This window comes from Misgurnus anguillicaudatus, chromosome 18 (genome assembly GCF_027580225.2).
Source record: "Misgurnus anguillicaudatus chromosome 18, ASM2758022v2, whole genome shotgun sequence".
Taxonomy (NCBI): Eukaryota; Metazoa; Chordata; class Actinopteri; order Cypriniformes; family Cobitidae; genus Misgurnus; species Misgurnus anguillicaudatus.
The window spans coordinates 5,223,449-5,243,887 of NC_073354.2; the positions used below are offsets into that span (position 1 = coordinate 5,223,449).

Below are 20,439 nucleotides of genomic sequence, written 5' to 3' on the forward strand. Positions count from 1 at the left end.
GAATCCTGGCTCCTGCAGGTGCAGACTGTCATTGGTTGGACTTTTATTTATGTTTAATTTATTAGCAGCAACAGATTTGAATAATTTTACCAATATATAGGTTAACATATATGTACATATATGTACATATAATATAGGAAAACGGCCAATTTTATATATGTCACATATATGTAAAACCTATATCAAAACCTATATTGAAACATATGAAGAGTTTGGTTCCAAAACGCAATAAATCCATTTTGACAAATTTCGGTAAAAACGTGTTTTCTATACCAAGAAAGTGACAAGATGAAAACCAGTATTTTCTGTTACAAACTTTCACATAGCATCTTTAGGTTATAAAAACATAAAAAATTCAAATCCATAACTTGATTTTCAAAGATTTATTATAAAAACGAATTCTTTTTTCCACAAAATGCAATAAATCCATGACAGTTTTTTATTTCAAAATGCTATAAATCTATTAAATCAATGTATAAATGTGCATTCATCTTTACCATTTTATATTTATTTAGTTGACTAGTGGTATACAATGATTAAAAAATAAACATTAATGGCATTAACCAAAACACTTACTTTGTTATAATAAGAACACAATGTTTTAGCATGAGAAGCTTGATGGTGTCTGGAGAGCAAGCAACCGAGTGCCTCTCGCGGAAATTATTAGCTGTTGATGGCTTACGTTTCTTTCCCGTCACAGAAAACCATCACAGGTTTGGCAATGCTATTAAAGTATTATTTTGTTTTGTTTGTTGATCACGAAGTACAAAGTAGATGAGGAAAACTAGGACTCCGTGTACTCAGCGCGCCGCCATGTTTGTTTACATTGCGTGAATGGTCCGCTGTAATATCAGAAATGGATTTATTGCATTCTGTAAAAAAGGAGCAGTGGCGTTTGTCGCATTTTGGGAAAAAAGGGAGAAAAGATGACAGAATATCACGGCGGGTATTGGATTTTGCGTAAAATTAATTATTTACTTTTAACTACTGACCTGATATAATACTGATTTTGGCAGTAACTCATTTTTTTCAAAAATGGCGTTTATTGCGTTTTGGAACCAAACTCTTCATATATGTTTATATATGTTTCTTCCATGTGGGATTGTTTGGTCAAAATTATTGCTAGGGTTAATTCAGTGTTCCCTGGATATTAGTAGTGACATGACTCTAGCGTCCCGACCCAAATCAACGCCTTTGCATCCAGTGATCAAACGCTGAGTGCTGCTCTATTTTGCATCTTGTCTAACGTAAACGGTAGGTAAATTTATTATGAAAAATGTACAAAAAAATGATTTACAAAATTGTGAACATCATACTACCATAGTGTGAATAATAAGTAATCATGTAATCCATAAAAAAGTAACAGTAGTCTGATTATGAGTATTTTAAAATGTAGTTTAATCCAACTACAAATACTTGATTTTTGGAATCTGATTACGTAATCCAGATTACATGTAATCCATTACTACCCAGCTCTGTATACAGCTGCTTATAGACGTTTTCATTGGACGCACGTGCACTGACTCGATACACGTCTGGATCCGAACTTAACTTCCAGTTTTGTTTTTTCTTTATTGGTCTGACTAGTTGCTAAACTGATTTCTTGAACAAATAGCTCGTCAAAAATAACGATTTGGTTTCCTATGTAATCTATGTGTTGTTGTTTTTTGCTTGTTATATAAATAAACTACGTTTAAAGAACTTTGTTGTTATTTATTCTTAGCGGAGTTACCGGAAGTTACATGCGGACCACGACAACCACTTAATTATGTTGTTACTGCTGAAACCGTCTATACATTATCCTTTACCCTTTGACCTTTTTTCCTCCCCCAATATATATTTAAAAAAAAATATTTTCTCATCAGTAAAATTTGTTGCTAAGGACTTCTATGGACAACTTTAAAAGTGATTTTCTCAATATTTAGATTTTTTTGCACCCTCAGATTTTCAAATAGTTATATCTCAGCCAAATATTGTCTTATCTTAACAAACCAATCCATCAACACTTATTTATTCAGCTTTCCGCTTTCAGGTAATAAATATAAATTTTAAAAAATTACCCTTATGACTGGTTTTGTGGTCCAGGGTCACAAATTGTATAATCCGATACAGTCCCTAGTGTTGTAGTTCTCGAGACCGGTCTCGGTCTTGAGACCAGTCTCAAGACCACTTTTTAAAGGTCTTGGTCTCTTCTTGGAATCGACCGCATTTTTACTCGCCTCGGTCTAAGACAAAGAGGACTCGGAATTTTATTTCAAGACCGGTCAAGACCACAACTGATGGCACATCTCAAATTTATTTATCATTAATTTTATGCAGTTTATTCAGGTTTGGCATATGATGTTGGCATTGTTGAAGCATTCACTGTAAAAAAAGTCTGTATTTTTATGGGAAATAGTGTGTATATTTTACAGTTTCTTTCTGTTTTTGTGGAAAACAGTATTGTTTTGATAATAGTACAGAAATGTACTGTGGAATTAGATTTGTAATATAAAATTACAGGAAAAAACTGTTAATGTAAATAATCATGATTTTCCGTTTTTTCAAAGAAAATGTCCTTTATTTCATAGAAAATGTCCTTTATTTCATATGAAAACACTGTTAAAATACAGGGGCCCAAAACATATTTTATTTACAGTTTGGGGAAATTAATTTTACAATGTTTTCTCTGTTTTTTTACATGACAGAAAACGTGTGTTCAAATCACAAGAATATACTGTTTAATAAAATGTGTAACATGATTTTACAAAGAAATTCTGTATAAATGTACTACACAAAATATCAGTTTTTAAACAGATTCCAAATGATTTTAACAAAGTAATCATAAAAATACAGTTTCAATTATGAAAAATTAACTGTAAAGTGAAGTTTACTCATTTGTTAATTTTACTTTTGGAAATAAGGCCCAAGACCTTCATGACTATTGATTTGAGGGCAACTTGATGATAGTCATTTAGGCAAGACGGTTTATTGTTATTGGGTATATTATACATAACTTTGCTATAAGGTTGTTTTTCTTCCTCTGCTTTTCTCTTTTTCTCTTCAGCTAGGGTAAGGAACCATTTTGATGCCATAGTTTACTTAAGCCTACCACCGCAACATCACTAAAATAAGTCTTGTTTTTATCTTTATTGAAAGTAACATGAACATTACGTTGCTATACGATACTACATTACTCATAATCCCAAACGTTTCATTTCAAAGCATGCGCAATGAGACGTATTTGACGCACCTCTGCAAGCGCGTCATTAACATTATGCAAATGAGCCCACTCTGCTCCTATTTTGTAATGTTTTCTGTCTTTATTTATACTGATGTTTTGTATTTATTGTCACTTTACTGTCGAGTTTGGTGTGGAGAGTTTATACTGCTATTAAAAACCTGTATTTTTTTTAACAAACCGTCTTTTTGATGCTTATGTTAATCAGTAAGGTCCCTGAGCATGCAGCGTGTGTACGCGCTTAGACCATAACAGACATAGACATATGTTCGGAAGGTCTTGGCTTGTTCTGAAAGCTAGGCAATTGCCTGTGCTTCCTGATTGGATGAGGTTGATTTTAGTGTTTTACATATAGTTTAAAAGCAAGTATTATTACAAGTAAATATCATTAATTAAACATGAAATGGCTGCATTATAGCAGCGTTTACCCGTATTTATAGTTTTTTTATTGTTTTATACAAGTAAATATCATTAATTAAACATGAAAAGGCTGCATTGTCGCCGCGTTTACCCGTATTTATAGGTGTTTTGACTGTTTTTATACAAGTAAATATCATTCATTACACATTTAAAGGCTGTACAAATACACAAAAAAAACTGTTTTTGTACATTCGTTATTATACAGTCAAAATCTGTATTTTTACGTCACAGTTTTTCCCTGTTATTTGAAAGTAATTTTCTGGCGCCCCTGCTGCCAGAAAATAACCGTTTTTTTACGAGATTTTTTTTTACAGTGTTGTTTAAGTTTCTCCCAATGACAATTTTTCTAATTTTATTACTAAAAACACCTGCATTGTGTTAAGTGGATGGCAAGCCATGAAAAGACAGTTCAGAATAAATGGTTAAGTTGATTTCAGCTCTTTAGTTTGTTCACTTTTATTTGCTTATAGGCAAAGATAAATTCCCACATATCTGCAATGCCTTTGATTATTTTATCAACTTTACTGATGGCACACACACACACACACACACACACGAACACACACGAACACGCACACACACAGACAAGAAGTGCCTAATCATATACATATTCCAGATTTTATCATAAGTGTTTTAATGCAGTGACTTGCACTGGTCTTGGTCTTGACTTGGTCTCGGCCTGTCTTGGTCTTGGTCTTGACTTGGTCTCGACCCTTTAAAGTCTTGGTCTTGTCTCGGCCTGTCTTGGTCTTGGTCGTGACTTGGTTTTGGTTTAGGTGGTCTTGACTACAACACTAACAGTCCCATTAGCCAGATTATGGTTGCGTCCTGCATCCTCCACATCCTTTAAAAACTTTAACCAGCCGGCAACACTGAAATGATTTTGTGGGCACATTCGCACTTGTGCCTAATTTAATTTGGCACTAAAATGACACACACAGACAGCACAAACGTGGGCACAATTCCCTCGTTGTGAATTTCCCCCAGAACAGGCGCGGAGCTATGGGCGGGCCTGGGCGGGCCTGGGCCCGCCCAGATTGACAGCTGGCCCGCCCAATCAGAAATGTAAAAAATACTACTCTGTATAGTTAGACATGTATACTACTTTATGTGGTGTAATTTATCTATTGCATGTTATGTTAAAAACAGTAAAATTATAAGTAAGCCTGATAACTATTTAAAAACTATTAAAGCAGTTGAATGTTGCGTTATAATGAAATATTCCCGAGCAGCTTTCATCCATGATCACTTTGAGAACTTTTTTTGCAAGCAAGTAGAAAACGTATTTTGAATAACAACACGTTATAAATATGTGCTGCGCGCTTTCCTCTCAATAACATAAACACACAACAAATATGACAGCGGGGTAAAAAATAGAAAGAAAACATCTGATCATAGTGATGTTGTTTGATATAGCAGCCTACCAGCTCTGTAACTCAGCACTATAAGTCACGCCACGTTTATTGATACACTTTATACAATATAGCCTATTGCTTTTAAGCAACAAATAGCCTATCATAACAACCTATAAGCCTACTGTGTAATTGAGACATTCATTTAAGAAATGCATTAAAGCAGAAAGACGTAGGCTGCTGAAATATAGTGGGTTCACTTCAATCCACACCACAGACGTTCTTGGTTTGCTTCTTATTTATTAAATCGAGGCAATTGTTTGATCAAACATTGATTAATATTAAGATACAATTTATACAAAACGAAATTCACTTTAAAGAAAGTCTTTCTACAAAACAAACCTCGCAAAATCGCTTGCCCGACGTCCATTACGGGCTATGGCGAATTCCTGTCGGGCTAAAAAAAATGATGCGCCTTGGCCGTCGGGCGGAGGAAAAAATATTGTAATGTGTTTGCATTCTCTCAGATTTAGTTAGGTAATTATGTTGTAAGTAATTCGGCGTCATCTTGTTAGCCATTACTATCCTCACTAACAAGTGAAACTGCCAGGAATTGAAGTGAAAGCATTAAATCCATTATTCCTTTCGTTCACGTCTGATATGCGCGCTCCTCGGCTCCGCTCTTCACGAGTAGGCTTGCTCTTGTGCTCATCAAAAAGTATATTAAATGTTTATTTATTTGTCATTTCGAATAACCCCAGAGTCTAACATTATTCTAGCAATTCCCCTTTTCTTTCTTTATTTAGTAAGTTAACTTAAATATGTGAGAACGAAAATATATTTTTAGTGATTTGCATGAAGAGAATATGATGTTAGAAGCTTCATTTTAAGCATTTAGTAGCCGTATTTATTTAAACACTTTAATAGGTTATTTTAAAAAGTATAAGGTTTTTTTGGGTTCATTTATATTTCCTGTCACTGTGTGCAGGTTCTTTTTTGTAGGCTTTGAGAGCCCAATATTTTTTTTTACCAAAAAGGCTTGATAAATGTCACGTTGCATTACAATTTAAAGTATCAATAATGTCAAAAATGTGACGTGCAGTTCGGGTGTGTGTGTATGCTGTTTAAATTAGTATTCTGGAGTTTTGACGAATTTTATAGACTTGTTATAGTTTCTTATTCAAAAGTGACACCCATAGATTCAGGCCCACCCGGACTTAATCCATGCCCACCCATATGTCACGTTCTGCATCCGCCACTGCCCCAGAATGCATTTAAAACATAACACACATCCTGTAATACTAAACAGAAGGGTCAAAACTATGATTTTGCTCCAGAGAGATGTTGTGGCCCAGCTTGTGTTAACATTAACTGAATGTTTCTCAAAGTGCAGTGTGCATGAAAGTGTTTTAAGGATGTGCAAATGCAATTTTCATCAGACCCTGTTGTATTGGATGATTGTCAGATTTAGTCTGAACAGCAGGCTTTTCTATGTCCCTTTGTGTGTTGTTCTCCAAGAGGTCTCATTAAACATGGATGTCCTTTTGCTTCTTTGAGGAGAAAACAATAAATACTCATGACAGCATTAAATAGTGAGAAATGTACACCGGGGGAATTTTTATGGTGTTTTTTCTGTTTATTATCATTTAAAGGGTTCATATTATTATGCTGCGTTCCAGTTCATATATTATCCTACTAAATGTTTTTCAAAATTAGACTAGTGTGTATTAATTCATTATATATTGAAATAAGAGTGTTCATAGAGTCCCTATATGGTCTAATTGAACACAAGTTTGCTTCATTACAGACTATGAGCACAATACATCAGACATTTACTGTTATGTACACAAAAATATACATGCGTATAGAAATTAAAAAATGTACAAGGATTACAAAAATAAAAATGGCTTGAAATAAGTGACAAGACAGTACACTGACCATTAGACATTAGTAAACTACATAAGAAATAATGAAAAGTTGTATTTTGACTAGTGTGATTGTTATTGTTAATCACAATATGCATATAGGCAACTGCGATCAGTTTTGTAATATTTTAGCACTGTAGGTCTCTAGCCTGACGTTGTCAAACTCAATTCTAGTCAGAATTTGAGTCTGATACCGCTCCATTGGGCTGTGATTATGGGGCGTGTTTCAATCGAACCAGGACGAAAAATGCTTGGCAGTCAATTTGATAGGCCTACAACCAATCAGAGCAACCGAGTGTGTGATGTTGAAATGGTGTCTGTCCTCTTTTGCAGCCTGACCTGAACTGTTAGTTATTTCGCTACAATGAGACTAATATTATGATTGTAGTAAGTCTGAGTTAGCGAATGTACATAGACACCTACTATGTTTACAACATTTGATTCATATCACGACAATTGTTATTTACTAAGTCACACAGTCAGACTATCTCTTACCGTTAGATGAACTTCATTCACAGGCTTCTGAAAAGGAGCTGGCAACGACCACTAGTTATATCCACGTTGTCATGCCCACCAAGTTGCACGTTCACACTGAGCCAGCTGAAAAATTCAACTTTGCCGAATCCTGTAGGAGGTATGGCAAAAACATATTTTCGATCAACACATGTCTTGATCGCGTTTCTCTGTTCCTCTTTTAAAATCAATGCGCTGTCGATATCTTCTTAAACAGAGTCGATGACAGAATATTCACATCTCAATTCTCCAGCGGCCATGGTCTTTGTTGTAAACGGATTCAACACAAGCGCTCTTTGGTCACGTGGTTGATTACGATCTGTCCATCATTGTATAAAACCCGCACTGACAATTTAATTGGTCCGAAAAGTTTTTGTTCGAGCATAGTAGCGCCACAACGGAGCCACTCCAGACCGAACTTCCCGTCCTGAAATGTTGTGGGTGGGGCTACGTTTGGCTGGCATCCAGGCTAGTAGGTCTCAGCACTTGCATTCACACTGAAATGTACTTTCCCGTTACAAACGTTTAGTGCATCAAATAAAGAGGTGATCTGGGACATAGAATTGGTTTCGATTTTTGATTTCTGCTGCATTGTGTCCACCCACAGTGAACCTTATTCAAACATCAAATACAGTATATGAATACTTAAAATGAAGTATCTCAACCAAAGCTAATGATTTTAATTTATCTAAAATTGATAATATTACAATTCTAGGCTGAAAATAAAGTAAACAGAAAAAACTAAGTACTGCTTTCACACGCAAAGAAAATGTTTGCATAAAAGTCACGGATATAACCCATTCAACTCTAAGGGGGCGTGCACACCAAAACTTTTACGCCCGCGGCCGGCGCATGTTTCCAATTGTTTTCAATGGAAGGTCTGCGTTTTTCAAATAAGCCAGCAGCCAGCGTTTTTTCTGCAGATTCAACTTTGGGTGAAAAGCTCCACTCGTCAATGTCAGTTCTCACATGGCCATCCAATCACAGTGGAGGAGGGGTGGGACAAGTATCACAACAACCAATCGCAGCTCAAGTATCACAGTTACCAAAGCTCTTGGCTGAAGAAAGCTGGCGCTCAGCTGAAAAAAACTGCTGGCAATCTGTGTCCTCCAGGCGTTTTCAGCCGCGTTTAAAAGTTTTGGTGTGCACAACCCTTAAGGGTAAGGCTAGAAAACTGTAAAAAAAATGATATGATGACAGAAAGATTATAACAAAACAATCCAAACAAAATCTTTCTTTTTTCAAACCATTTAAAAGGCAAGAATCCCTCAAATGTTGAGATTTGAAAAGTACACAGGAGAAATACGATCTTGACAACAATTTATCAATTGAAATGAAGACTGGGAAAGTATGTTTGTGCTGTTGTTGTGTAGAGAAGTGAAGATGTTGAGATGTGTGTTTATGTTCCTGCAGGCCGCCTGTATTCCTGTTTTGCTGAGTAATGGATGGGAGCTGCCGTTCTCTGAAGTCATTGACTGGAGTAAAGCAGCCGTCATTGGTGATGAGAGATTACTGCTGCAGGTACACATTTACATTTGACCATCAGTGAAAAATAAACCAAGAGATGTTCTATTACAATTATTATTTTACAGAAACCATATGCAAGCCTCTACATATTCAAAAAACACAGTATAATGTCAAACTCAGCCATTTTAAAAGGATTTTTATAAAAAAGTATAATTTATGCAACCTCATGCCGTTTTAAACCCGGCTGCAGTTAATTATTAAATTGTTAAAGAACATGAAAGAAGTTCTTGCTCTCTGAGATTTTGACATGCTTTATATTATATGAAAGTGCATACATGGCACCACATACAGAATTCACATAAAGCATCAAGTCATAAATACAAGTAACATTTGTGTTTTGTGTTAATAATCTTTAAAATGTCCTCAAACAAACAAGCTACATATTAGCAAGGTTAGACACATCAGCTCCAGCTTCTTAAAAAGTGGATATTTTGGAGAGTTGTGCAGAATTGCAAAACAAATTTTACAGCCAGCAGTCTGCAAACTACTCAGATATCACAGTGTCATAGTCAGATCATTAATAAGTACAATATATGTCCTTTAAGTATAGTAATGGCTTTCCCAGCTCTTCTTTCTGGGATGAAATATTTTTGAAGGCCAACACTGGTTCCCTCACCCAAAAGCCCATTCATTTTTCCCATTGAATTATCACCAAATAACTTTATGAAACGTACATGTTTTCTCCAACCCATCCTCACCCCATGTCGTCAATATTTGACGACACTTGACCATTCGTCAATATGTGACAGGGAGGGTATACCTTTCGCGTCATTTTTTGACGAACTGGGGACTTCAATACTATTACGTCCGTTGCATTCTCTTTCCTATTTTCTTACCATTTTCGCGTCGGTTTAGGGTTAGATTTACATAATGACATCCCTACCCAAACCTAACTCTAACCCCAATGCCAGGTGACAACTGTCGTACCTAACTCTAACCCCAACGCCAGGTGACAACTGTTTAATTTCGCGTACACTGTTTAATTTTGCGTAATCTAACCCTAAACCGACGCGAAAATGGTAAGAAAATAGGAAAGAGAATGCAACGGAAGTAATAGTATTGAAGTCCCCAGTTCGTCAAAAAATGACGCGAAAGGTATACCCTCCCTGTCACATATTGACGAATGGTCAAGTGTCGTCAAATATTGACGACATGGGGTGAGGATGTGTTGGTTTTCTCCAACAAGATAATCTTTACAGATTAACTTTTATGAATTTTGAAGTCTACATGTGAATGTGTTTACTAGAAATGTAAAGCTAACCTTATGCTACAAGCGAACTACACCACTGTCTCTCAACATCAACGCCATCACCACCAACACATTTTAAAAATGTTACTTGATAAAGAAATGCTTTGTGGATGAATCTCTCACTGTAAAAAATAAAACGTTGACTTAACTTTTTTTTACATTTTTAAGGCAACTTGCTGCAGTTTTTTTTACCAAAAGTTTACTAACCTTTTGGGTGATGTAGTTCACCTTACTTAATTTACTGAGTAATGTCAACTTAAACCAATAAGTTGAACCAAACTGATTAGGTAATAAGCAAAGTTGGGTAAAGAGTAATTTAGTATATCCAAATTCAACCAATCTACATGTTTTGGACTGTGGGAGTGTACACAGAAAGGTCTCATAAACAGTCTTTGTCTGACTTTGCCCTTGCTTAAACCAGAGACCTTTATGCTGTGAGGCAACAATGATGCGCGCTAACTCACTGTGCTGCCCTCTACACTGAACACACACTTCTCAATCATGGTAACAATCAGGGCCGCCTTAACCTAATGTGAGGCCCCGGGGCTAAGAGGTTTTGTAGGCCCCCCTTCCCCTCGATTTATGGTCTATTTTTTTTTTTTAAGTGTAATATCTAGGTAATCTACATATCAAAATGCATTAGTTTCTTTCGAGACATACAACAGTGAGTTTTCCCTCTTTGAGCCAGAAAACACCATAATATTGTTATTAACATATCACTGAGCCCACTTGAGCATAAACACAAGACACTTTATTTAACAACCACACACACAGTAACTTGTGGTGATAATAAAACCAAAATGTGTGAAAGTATATATTTTTATAAGCTTGATGTTTTTATTGTTTTTGGAATATACAAATTTGCAGAAAATTGCGACTCACTAACTAAATGCTCACCACAGTTTTAAAAATATAATAAGTTAAAGTTAGTTTTAAAGTGAAAATGCATTAATGATAACAAAAGATAAGTCTTTATAGACAGAATTTTGTTTTTTAATCAGTTATTTATTTTGTAGGCTATTGAAGATATAGTATGCATTGTATTTAGTATTTATGCATACATAAGCATGTGAAACGACCAAGTATGAATATGCACCAGACAGACAGGGAACATACCTGTATATAAGATCTTTAGATAATGAGATTATAATGGTGCTATCAGGGGATGATCATTTGAGATGGTCTTGTCGCTCTTTACTTTCTTAGACTTGCACCTTTACCGTTGCGTCTCTTTCCCGTCTTTCTAAACCAGATGTGTGTACTGTGAGCTAACGTCGCGTCAAACTACATCGCTCCAGCTGCGCACGCGTCACTGATATAAACGCGAGTAAACTTAAACTTTATAACAACTTACAGCATTATGTGCGGGAACGCCTTTCTTAATTTAGCGGCACAGTTTCTTGCGCACGGGTCAGAGACTTCTGCATGCCAGAGACTCAGACAGCTGCAGGAGCACAGAGAGAGCGAACGAGCGAGCGCGCGCACGAAAGAGAGAGAGACCTGCACCTCACTAATGCTTATGAAATTTCAGAAATTACTCTTTCATTTGTTGGTGGATTATTTCCCGTTTCTCTGTCACACTCAGTCTAACGTGCAGGAATGTCAAGTTGACAACGCGCACTTAATTACATTACGCAGAATAAAAAATATGTTACGTCTAACATTTTATTTCACGTTAAGTTACAACGGACCAATCACCAGCCATGAAACGTGCAATTAGAGTGATTGACAGAAAACCTGACAAGTTACAAAACAATATGACCTTTTCAGCTCATCATGAACGCAAACTTGGGAGGCCCTTGAACTTGGGAGGCCCCTGGGCTTCAGCCCAGGTAAGCCCGTGCATTAAGGCGGTTTTGGTAACAATGAACAAAATCATTCTTTCAAAATAACTTTAAATACAACATATAACTAACATTAATAACATAACAACATAAATAAAGCCAGCAAACATCAAAACAATAATATTTTTTAGTAAATATTAACGAAAGACGTGAACAGTTCACAATGCATGCTGGGAACCATTCCGGCCATTGTTTTTTTTATTGCTTGTTCAGATTACTCAGTTTGGCAAGTTGGGTGAACAAATTGGACAAAAACTTATATATCTATGTTACTTAATTTTCTTTGTTGAATTAACATTTTAAAGTTTTAAAGTTTTTACAGTGCTGTTGTGCCCATGTTGCATTGTTTTGGGGATTTTCAATTGTGAAGAAAAATCCTGACAACTCTGGTTGACTCTGGTCACTTCCGGGTTTTGCCTAAAAAATACACCATCCCTGCGGCATCCCTCTATATGTGTAGTTGACTTTATGTGACATTGTGCAGATCCATCAACATATGACACTGAAATATTACATTTGTATTCTTTAAATGCACTTTGATGTCATATGCCAATTGGTCTACAAAGCGCTGAATGATTTGAACACATCTAAAGTCTCGCTGTGTAGGCGTGTTGATCCATGTAATGTCTTAAAGTTGGGCAGATCCAAACAACCCTACTAACACACAAAGTACCAGTTACATAATTTATTCATCATTTTTGGTTGTTTTATGACTTATGAGCTGGCAATATAATTGTTACGTCCCATTACTAGCTGGTTACCAACCCAACACTTTTAATCTATTACAATGTCACAGGCAGATTGCAATGCAAAGTTATGTTGAGGTGATGAATACAGGAATTTTACTTTTCTGGTCACCATGACGTAACCCCATACGTCGTCACAACCTACGTTTGGTCATCATATTAAGTTGACGATACATAACAGTCATGTATTTTGGCTAGCTGGGAAATGGTTTTCAATAAAAAATTGGCTTTAGGAAGTTTTAAGCTTTGAGACTTGCAGTCGGGTCTTATTGTTCATTGATCCCTAATATATCTTGACCTCTTTCAATCCCCCATCTTTTTTTCAGTAGACTGCAAATCCTGCTTCTTCTACATTTTTTTAAAGTCACCATTCACTGCACTGGAAAGTTTAATTAAATGCCAGTGAAATTCTCATGAGAAAGAGCAGAGAGCCATGAATGAAGAAGTTTTATGTGCCTTAATGGCTTCTGAGAAAAAAAAAACATTATATCAGACGATTCCCTGAGCTCATAATTAATCAAGCCAATTTATTATTCCAACAAAATACAGAAGAAAAGATTTGCCTACATTTGCAGACACAATTGATATCTTAATATTTTGGAGTTTTTAATTATGCAATAAGCTAGTTGTCTTCTGACTATGAATGAGTAAATTCTGTCTGTAGCATAGTAAGATAGTAAGAAAGGTCATTTTACTGTATGCATGCACACAAACAAACAAACACAAAGTTAAACATATATTTTACCAGTGACTCTTTTAATGATTCATTACCAAATTAATGTCACAGTGCAGTACTGTATATATTCTTTACAAAAGCAATAAGGTACCAGAGGCTGCGAATAAGTAACGGCTGAAGTGCATTGCTAGGCATGACACAAAGCTGAGTCAATGCAACTCCTTTAGCCATGACTTATTCACTTATAAGTGGCTTTTTATAAAAAGTTACCACACAATACAAATATTAAAGCTAAAAAATATGTATCACCACAACTTTCATGAAGTAAAATCACTAAAAGTCTTCCTTCCGCTAGAAAAAATACACTCTAAAAAAACAAACAGTGCTATATAGAACCAAAACTGTTGCTTTGGATCGTAATCATAGAAGAACCGTTTTTAGTGCCATAAAGCACTGGTGAAGCACCAGTGAAGCACCGGTGTAGAACCATATAGGGGCCATATAGAACCACTATAGCACCAAATATGGTTCTACATAGCACTATTTGGTTCTACACAGGTGCTTCACTGGTGCTTCACCGGTGCTTTATGGCACTAAAAACGGTTCTTCTATGATTACGAGCAAAGAACCACTTTTGGTGCTATATAGCACCGTTTGTTTTTAGAGTGTAGTATCTGACCAACTATGAACAATAACAAAATGTTACTAGGGGGGCTGTACAGTGATACGCAAAATCGTTGGGTGTTGCGGGTGTAGTGTAACCTGTACAATATACGTGACATGCATGTGTCACGTAAAGCAGAGCTATTGAAGTAAATATCCATTAAATGTGCAGTTTGTAGATTTTAGCGGCATCTAGCAGTGAAATTGCGAATTGCAACCTAAGCTTAGTCCACAGTTCACTGCTCCCTATTGAAACACATAGAGAAGCTTTGTTGCCCGACACAGGAAAAACATGTCTTGTCTGAGACAATGTGGTGTAGAGCAGTTTTTCTGTTTAGGGCTACTGTAGAAACATGACAGTGACTTCCATGGAGATAAAAATGTCTCATTCTGAAGTAATACAAACAATACAGCTCATTATGTAAGATCTTTATATACCACTGATAATATACTTATGTACTGTATATTATAATGCATTTCTGTCAAGAGATCCTTATAAAAGTTACACAATGCACCTTTAACCCCTTTAATGTATTCAAGATGCATGCATCTTTATTTTAGCTTTTTTGGGGTAGGATCATAAGAAATTGAGTTCATTGTATAAAAAAAAAACATGCTGAAACTTTCAGAACTTTCTCCACAGTTTAAAAAATTATAATAGCTAAGCTGTAAAATGTCTTAAAAAAACTTGGATTTACAGAATGCAAAACATATGACATAAGATGATTTCATTATGATGACAGAAAAAGTCGTTTTTGCAAAATATTTATCTTTATCCTAATATCACGTTCATTACATTACATTAGGGACGTCTCAAAAAACAGTTGATAAATGTAAACTTTATTGTGCTTTTTATTCAGTAGCTCCCATGTTTACTTGTGTCCAATGTTACCACATTAGCCAGTTCAATATGGCGAAAAGTCAATGTATCACATGGCCAAAGCAGTTAACTTGGTGCCAGCGTAAATATTTGTTTCAAATAGTGTAATAGGAGTATTGCGTCAGCCTAACAACTGCAAGAGATAAAGTTTAGCTTCAGGTATTCAGATATCTCATCAGACAGGACACAAGTGTGATTACAGAAGCTAAAATGTGGGGCAGTTAAACAAATTGCTGAAAATCACAAAATCTTTAAAAAACACACACAGGAGTATTTCTAAAGACATTTCTCTCTTTCTCTCTCTTTCAGGTTCCATCTATCACCAGGCCTGCGGGTCCCGACAGAATCCCGGCCCCACGGCAACAGACCCAGTTCCTGTGGGACGCCTACTTCTCCTCTGTCACAAAGATAGTCTTGACCACACTAGAGGTTAGTCCTGAATTCACAGAATTCACCTGCAAAATCTGAGAAAAGTCTCATTGGAAAAGGTGGATCATCAAGCTTTCCACAAATTTCGAGACTTTATTTTGTATAGCTCCCAAAAGTAGCTATCAGTGGACCCCCTTAGCAAATCAGTTTCAGAGGTGTGAAGAGTAGCCAAAGACTTACGCAAGTAACTATAGAAATAATAACTCAAATAAAAGTAAAAGTCATTTGCGAATGCCCCAGAAACAAGACACTGCAATCTTGGAATAAACCACACATTTCATAATGAATTAAAGGAACGTTGGAGAGTGTAACAAAGTAAAAGGGCATTTTTAAGACTCTTAACTTGTAATCTGACTGATCCATGCGGGCAGGCCTGTCGTGTTTTTGTTTACAAACTATTATATTTACTATATATTATATTAGTTATATTATATTATTATAGTTTCATTAAAAAAATCCTAGGAACATTAATACTATATTTTTTGCGACCACCACATATCTCAACCTTTACATTCATACCACCGCTTTATACTTTATTATGAAAAGCCGTGTCAGTCAAATCAAATGAAATCACAGGTGTACATGGAGTGAAAATCTTGTGTGCAAAACATAGTAATACAACAATAATTACACAATTACAACAATAAGTACACAACTCACAGTAAATAAAGTAATATTGGCATATTCTCTTTTGTTTAACTCTTTCACCGCCATTGACAAGTTATCTCGTCAATTAAGAGAAAACATTTCCCTGCCAATGACGCTTTTCTGACGTGTTTTTACGGTAATCTATAATTCCACTTTCATCTATTGGGGGGGGGGCGCTCTTACCCAACTTATAAAAAACTGAGGCATTAACTTAGCAAATAGTTCATACCTGTAGTTCTGATTCTGATCTCTAACAAAAAGATCTAATGGTCTTTTACAAAAATGCAATTATTTCAGCTTTTTGCTCAAAATGTGGTATATTTAAAGAAACCTACCCATATTTGAGAGTTATAAAAAGAGAACAAATTAAGATAAGATGAAACCTTGTTTTCCATTTTGTTTAAAAGCAGTCTGTTCTTTCATTTTAAATATATTTGTATGTTTATATATTTATGGAAGAAAATTTTCCTGGAAGTGTCACGGTGATCCGTGTCATGTTTTGTTTGTCTCTCCGATTACGTCACCTGGACATTCACGGACTGATTCATCACACCTGTTCCCTGTTAAGTGTTGTGTATTTATACTGCTGTCTGTTTCTCACCTGTCGCCGGATCATTGTCATTGTCATTACTACCCTGTCTGTTCCCCCTGTCACATTTTGGATGTTCCTGTGTTGCTGTTTTACTCCTTGTGTTTTGTTTCTGTTCATTTTATATTAAATGTTATTTATTTCATGGTGAACCCTGCACTTGCGTCCTGATTCTTGTTCCCAGTCGTGACAGAATGATCCGGCCAGACTGGACGCAGCGGGTTCACGGAGGGCGGCTCCCCCAGGAGTTTCGTCGAGGGGGAGTAGTGACATCGGGGTTCATTCCCCATCAGCCCCGATGTCTCTTGGGGACCACCGTGAGCGATCGCTCGCTCCTGCGAGCATGCGGGAGGAGGATCGGCCCAGGCGGTCCCCCAACGGTTGAGTCGTCGTCGACGGTCCCTCGGAGAACCACCATCCTGCTCGCAGGGGGATCCGGAACGGACCACGCCCGATCATTTCCCCGGGGTGGCTACCGTGAGAGGGTCTCCGTTTCCGCGAGGGGATGGGAGATGACTTCCGGGGGCAGCTGATCGTCGGCGATTCCCAGGAGGGGGGTAATTCGTCTGCCTCGGTTCTCGGAGCGATCGCTCCGGTTCTCCTGGCGCAGTCCGGCCTACCGTTCCTGTTGGTCTCATCCCGGCGGCTGCCGGCTTCGCCAGGGTCCCCAAGCCCTCCACCCCTCCCTTGGACTCTCGCTACCAGACTTTTGTGTTTGTTTTGTTTAGGTGAGTGTCTGGTAGCCACTCTTAGAGGGAGGGGTCATGTCACGGTGATCCGTGTCATGTTTTGTTTGTCTCTCCGATTACGTCACCTGGACATTCACGGACTGATTCATCACACCTGTTCCCTGTTAAGTGTTGTGTATTTATACTGCTGTCTGTTTCTCACCTGTCGCCGGATCATTGTCATTGTCATTACTACCCTGTCTGTTCCCCGTGTCACATTTTGGATGTTCCTGTGTTGCTGTTTTACTCCTCGTGTTTTGTTTCTGTTCATTTTATATTAAATGTTATTTATTTCATGGTGAACCCTGCACTTGCGTCCTGATTCTTGTTCCCAGTCGTGACAGGAAGGCAATTTGTGAAACTTTTGTGAAAATCACAAAAAATGCTGGCGGCCAACTTTTTAAAAAAAAAAAGGCTGTCGGGAAATGAGTTAAAGTACATATTTTCAAAAATATTACTCAAGTAAATGTAACAAAGTAATTGTAGCACCGTACTACTACCCACCTCTGATCAGCTTTAGGTTTTGCTAATGAGGCTAAATACTTTTTGAAGTTTGAAGGTAGCTGACTTGTTGCCTTTCTGCCTCAAGAGGTACTGACCACGTTTACATGCACCCTAATACTGCGATTATACTTTACCTCATGTAAACGCAATAATTAGATAAAAATAATGCGATTAAGCTCATAATCGCAGTAAGTATAATCGCATTAAAAGAGGTGGCGTACGCCATTTATAATCGCAGTATGCGTCCATGTAAACGCTTTTATACCGCACTAACTGAAGTGCGCGTGTGTTTAAGTCACGCACCTTAAGCACAAATTCGTTTTAAACTTGACATTAGGAAGTTTTACGTGAACTCTGCCAACACGACTTGCTGTCAGCAGTCTGTCTTCATCCAGAAACAGCTCAAATAACACAACAGCAGTGTATAAAACCTTTAAGGGACATTATAACGATAATTATAACAATAAATAAATTAGTGACCACATCATAATCATAACTTCATGCTAATTCGCTCAACGAGCGCAGCATTACCTAATATTGGATATTTCTTGTAATAAAAACTTTTTTGCAATTGTTTTCATGTCACTGAATATGCTGTGTTGCATTTACACAGCGGGAAACCAGCAGATGTCGTCAACTCGCTGCGTTTCGCGTAACTAAACAATGAATGTAGTAGTTTGTGTACCTTTTGGCGTAGTCAGTGTGGTAGAAAAAGCATTAAGTATGAATTTCACAGCAACAACTGCATCAGCTCTGGATACCTGAGGTAATTTTATGTTATAGACCTCAGCAATGAATGAGCTTTCTACTGCATTTAAGTGCGCGTGCACTTCAGGTTAAAATAGTTTTGATTGGCTGTCAATGGTTCATCGTTCATTATGTGCCAAAATCGTTATCGTTATAGTTGTTGTGTGAACTCTGCTATTATCTTTAATATAAAACGATTTTTTAAACTATATTTTATATAGTTTTAATGTGAACGCCCTTTACAGGCACTGTCATATTTATATCTTCATCACGGCACCGGATAATGAAATACATCCATAACAACGTGTTTGTCATTTAACGTAAGTAAATTAAAACAGTGGACCATATATGTGAGTTCATCATTCGTGCTCTGCATTGGGCTATGTGTGAATAATCCGAAAATAAAAACTGCATGTAAACAGGAGTGAAGAGGTTAGCTCCAGTCATGTAAACATCTTACTGCGATTAAGACCTTACTCGCATTATTGGAAATAATCGCATTATTGGTGTGCATGTAAACGAGCTCACTGACTCAAACAATGACTGGAAACACATCCAGACAGCTTTATAGGCACCGTAATGAAATTCTTTTTGAAATATAAACAGAGCACCTTTGTGATAACTAATCCCACATTTAAAAAATGCAATACTAATTTCTAGCTAGAAATGCAATCAAAATGTGTAAAAAGTAAAAATATGACCTTATCTACACAAAATTACACAAAAGGTTTTTTTGCCACCATTTTATTTTTTTTTTAAACTCAACCAGGCTCAACCAATCACATTTCCCACGCACACACGCATAGAATGGTGTGATGAAGGTATCTCAGGAGTTAGAAACTAACCAAACTTTGGAATCGGACGTGCCTTGATGCCTTCCCGCCTTGGAAATTTTACTACACAAGCACAAATGCATAAAGATTTACACAAACATTCCCTCACATCCTGATGCATTATTTGAGGACTTTTTCTGGGCACAGGCCAGCCTTTGTCAGCTAGTCGTAAAGTTTGCACTTGGATTCTGTATCTCTTCATCCAGTAAAAGGTGTTGAAAGTCTTTAAAAAACAATCCCAGAATAAAATGACAGACAATACAAACTATAAATGTTTTCAGAAATATTGACTGCCCAAACCACATGTATCCCACGGCTGGTGAATCAGAATTTACACAACTTCAACCCATGTTGACCATGCACTTCTGGCGTCTGGTGTGTTGATCTGGCTACCACGTGAAGGATAAATGTGCACTTAAATTAGTTAAATTAGAAACACAGCCTTTAAAACTTAACAGAAGTTGCATTTTCTTATCCCTGCTGCCTATGATTTTATAAGAACACACCTGACCTAGCTGAGAAACACTACAATAAGGCATCGTAATTTACCTTCTCTTCATTACGTGTTAAGGGCGAAGTGTAGTCCATTTTTTCCATGTATGTAAGGGGCTGTGTACAGTGCGCAAAAACACTGTGCGTTGCCTGCCTGTGAACGGACCATGCTGTGTTTTTCAGGTTGCCTGTATCCAGGGCTTTCCTAATCCCTTACTTCTGTTCTGCTCGGATCACTTTGAGCGGAGTGACATGCTGTGAAATTCTGAGCTCAGACTCTAGACTAGATTTTTTTCTGCTATTCATTCGAAAGTGGTGACACAAAGACACAGAAAGACATGGTCAAAGCGAACTAGATGCAAAGAAATAGTCAAAGAAACTTATTTTCTACATTTCACTCAGTGTGATGTATTCAAAAGTGCAGTCCATAATTTTTGCGTAATTTGAAGGTTTT

At 36.9% G+C, this 20,439-nt stretch overlaps 1 protein-coding gene across 1 annotated transcript in view; it reads left to right on the forward strand.

Moving 5' to 3' along the window:
- The window catches only part of LOC141350479 (exostosin-1), a 412,075-nt gene that overhangs the window by 324,463 nt on the left and 67,173 nt on the right, over positions 1-20,439 (forward strand). The window contains exons 4-5 of the mRNA XM_073855643.1: positions 8,844-8,951; positions 15,325-15,444. Coding sequence (XP_073711744.1) covers positions 8,844-8,951; positions 15,325-15,444 — 228 coding nt within the window. The remainder of the gene's footprint in view (positions 1-8,843; positions 8,952-15,324; positions 15,445-20,439) is intronic.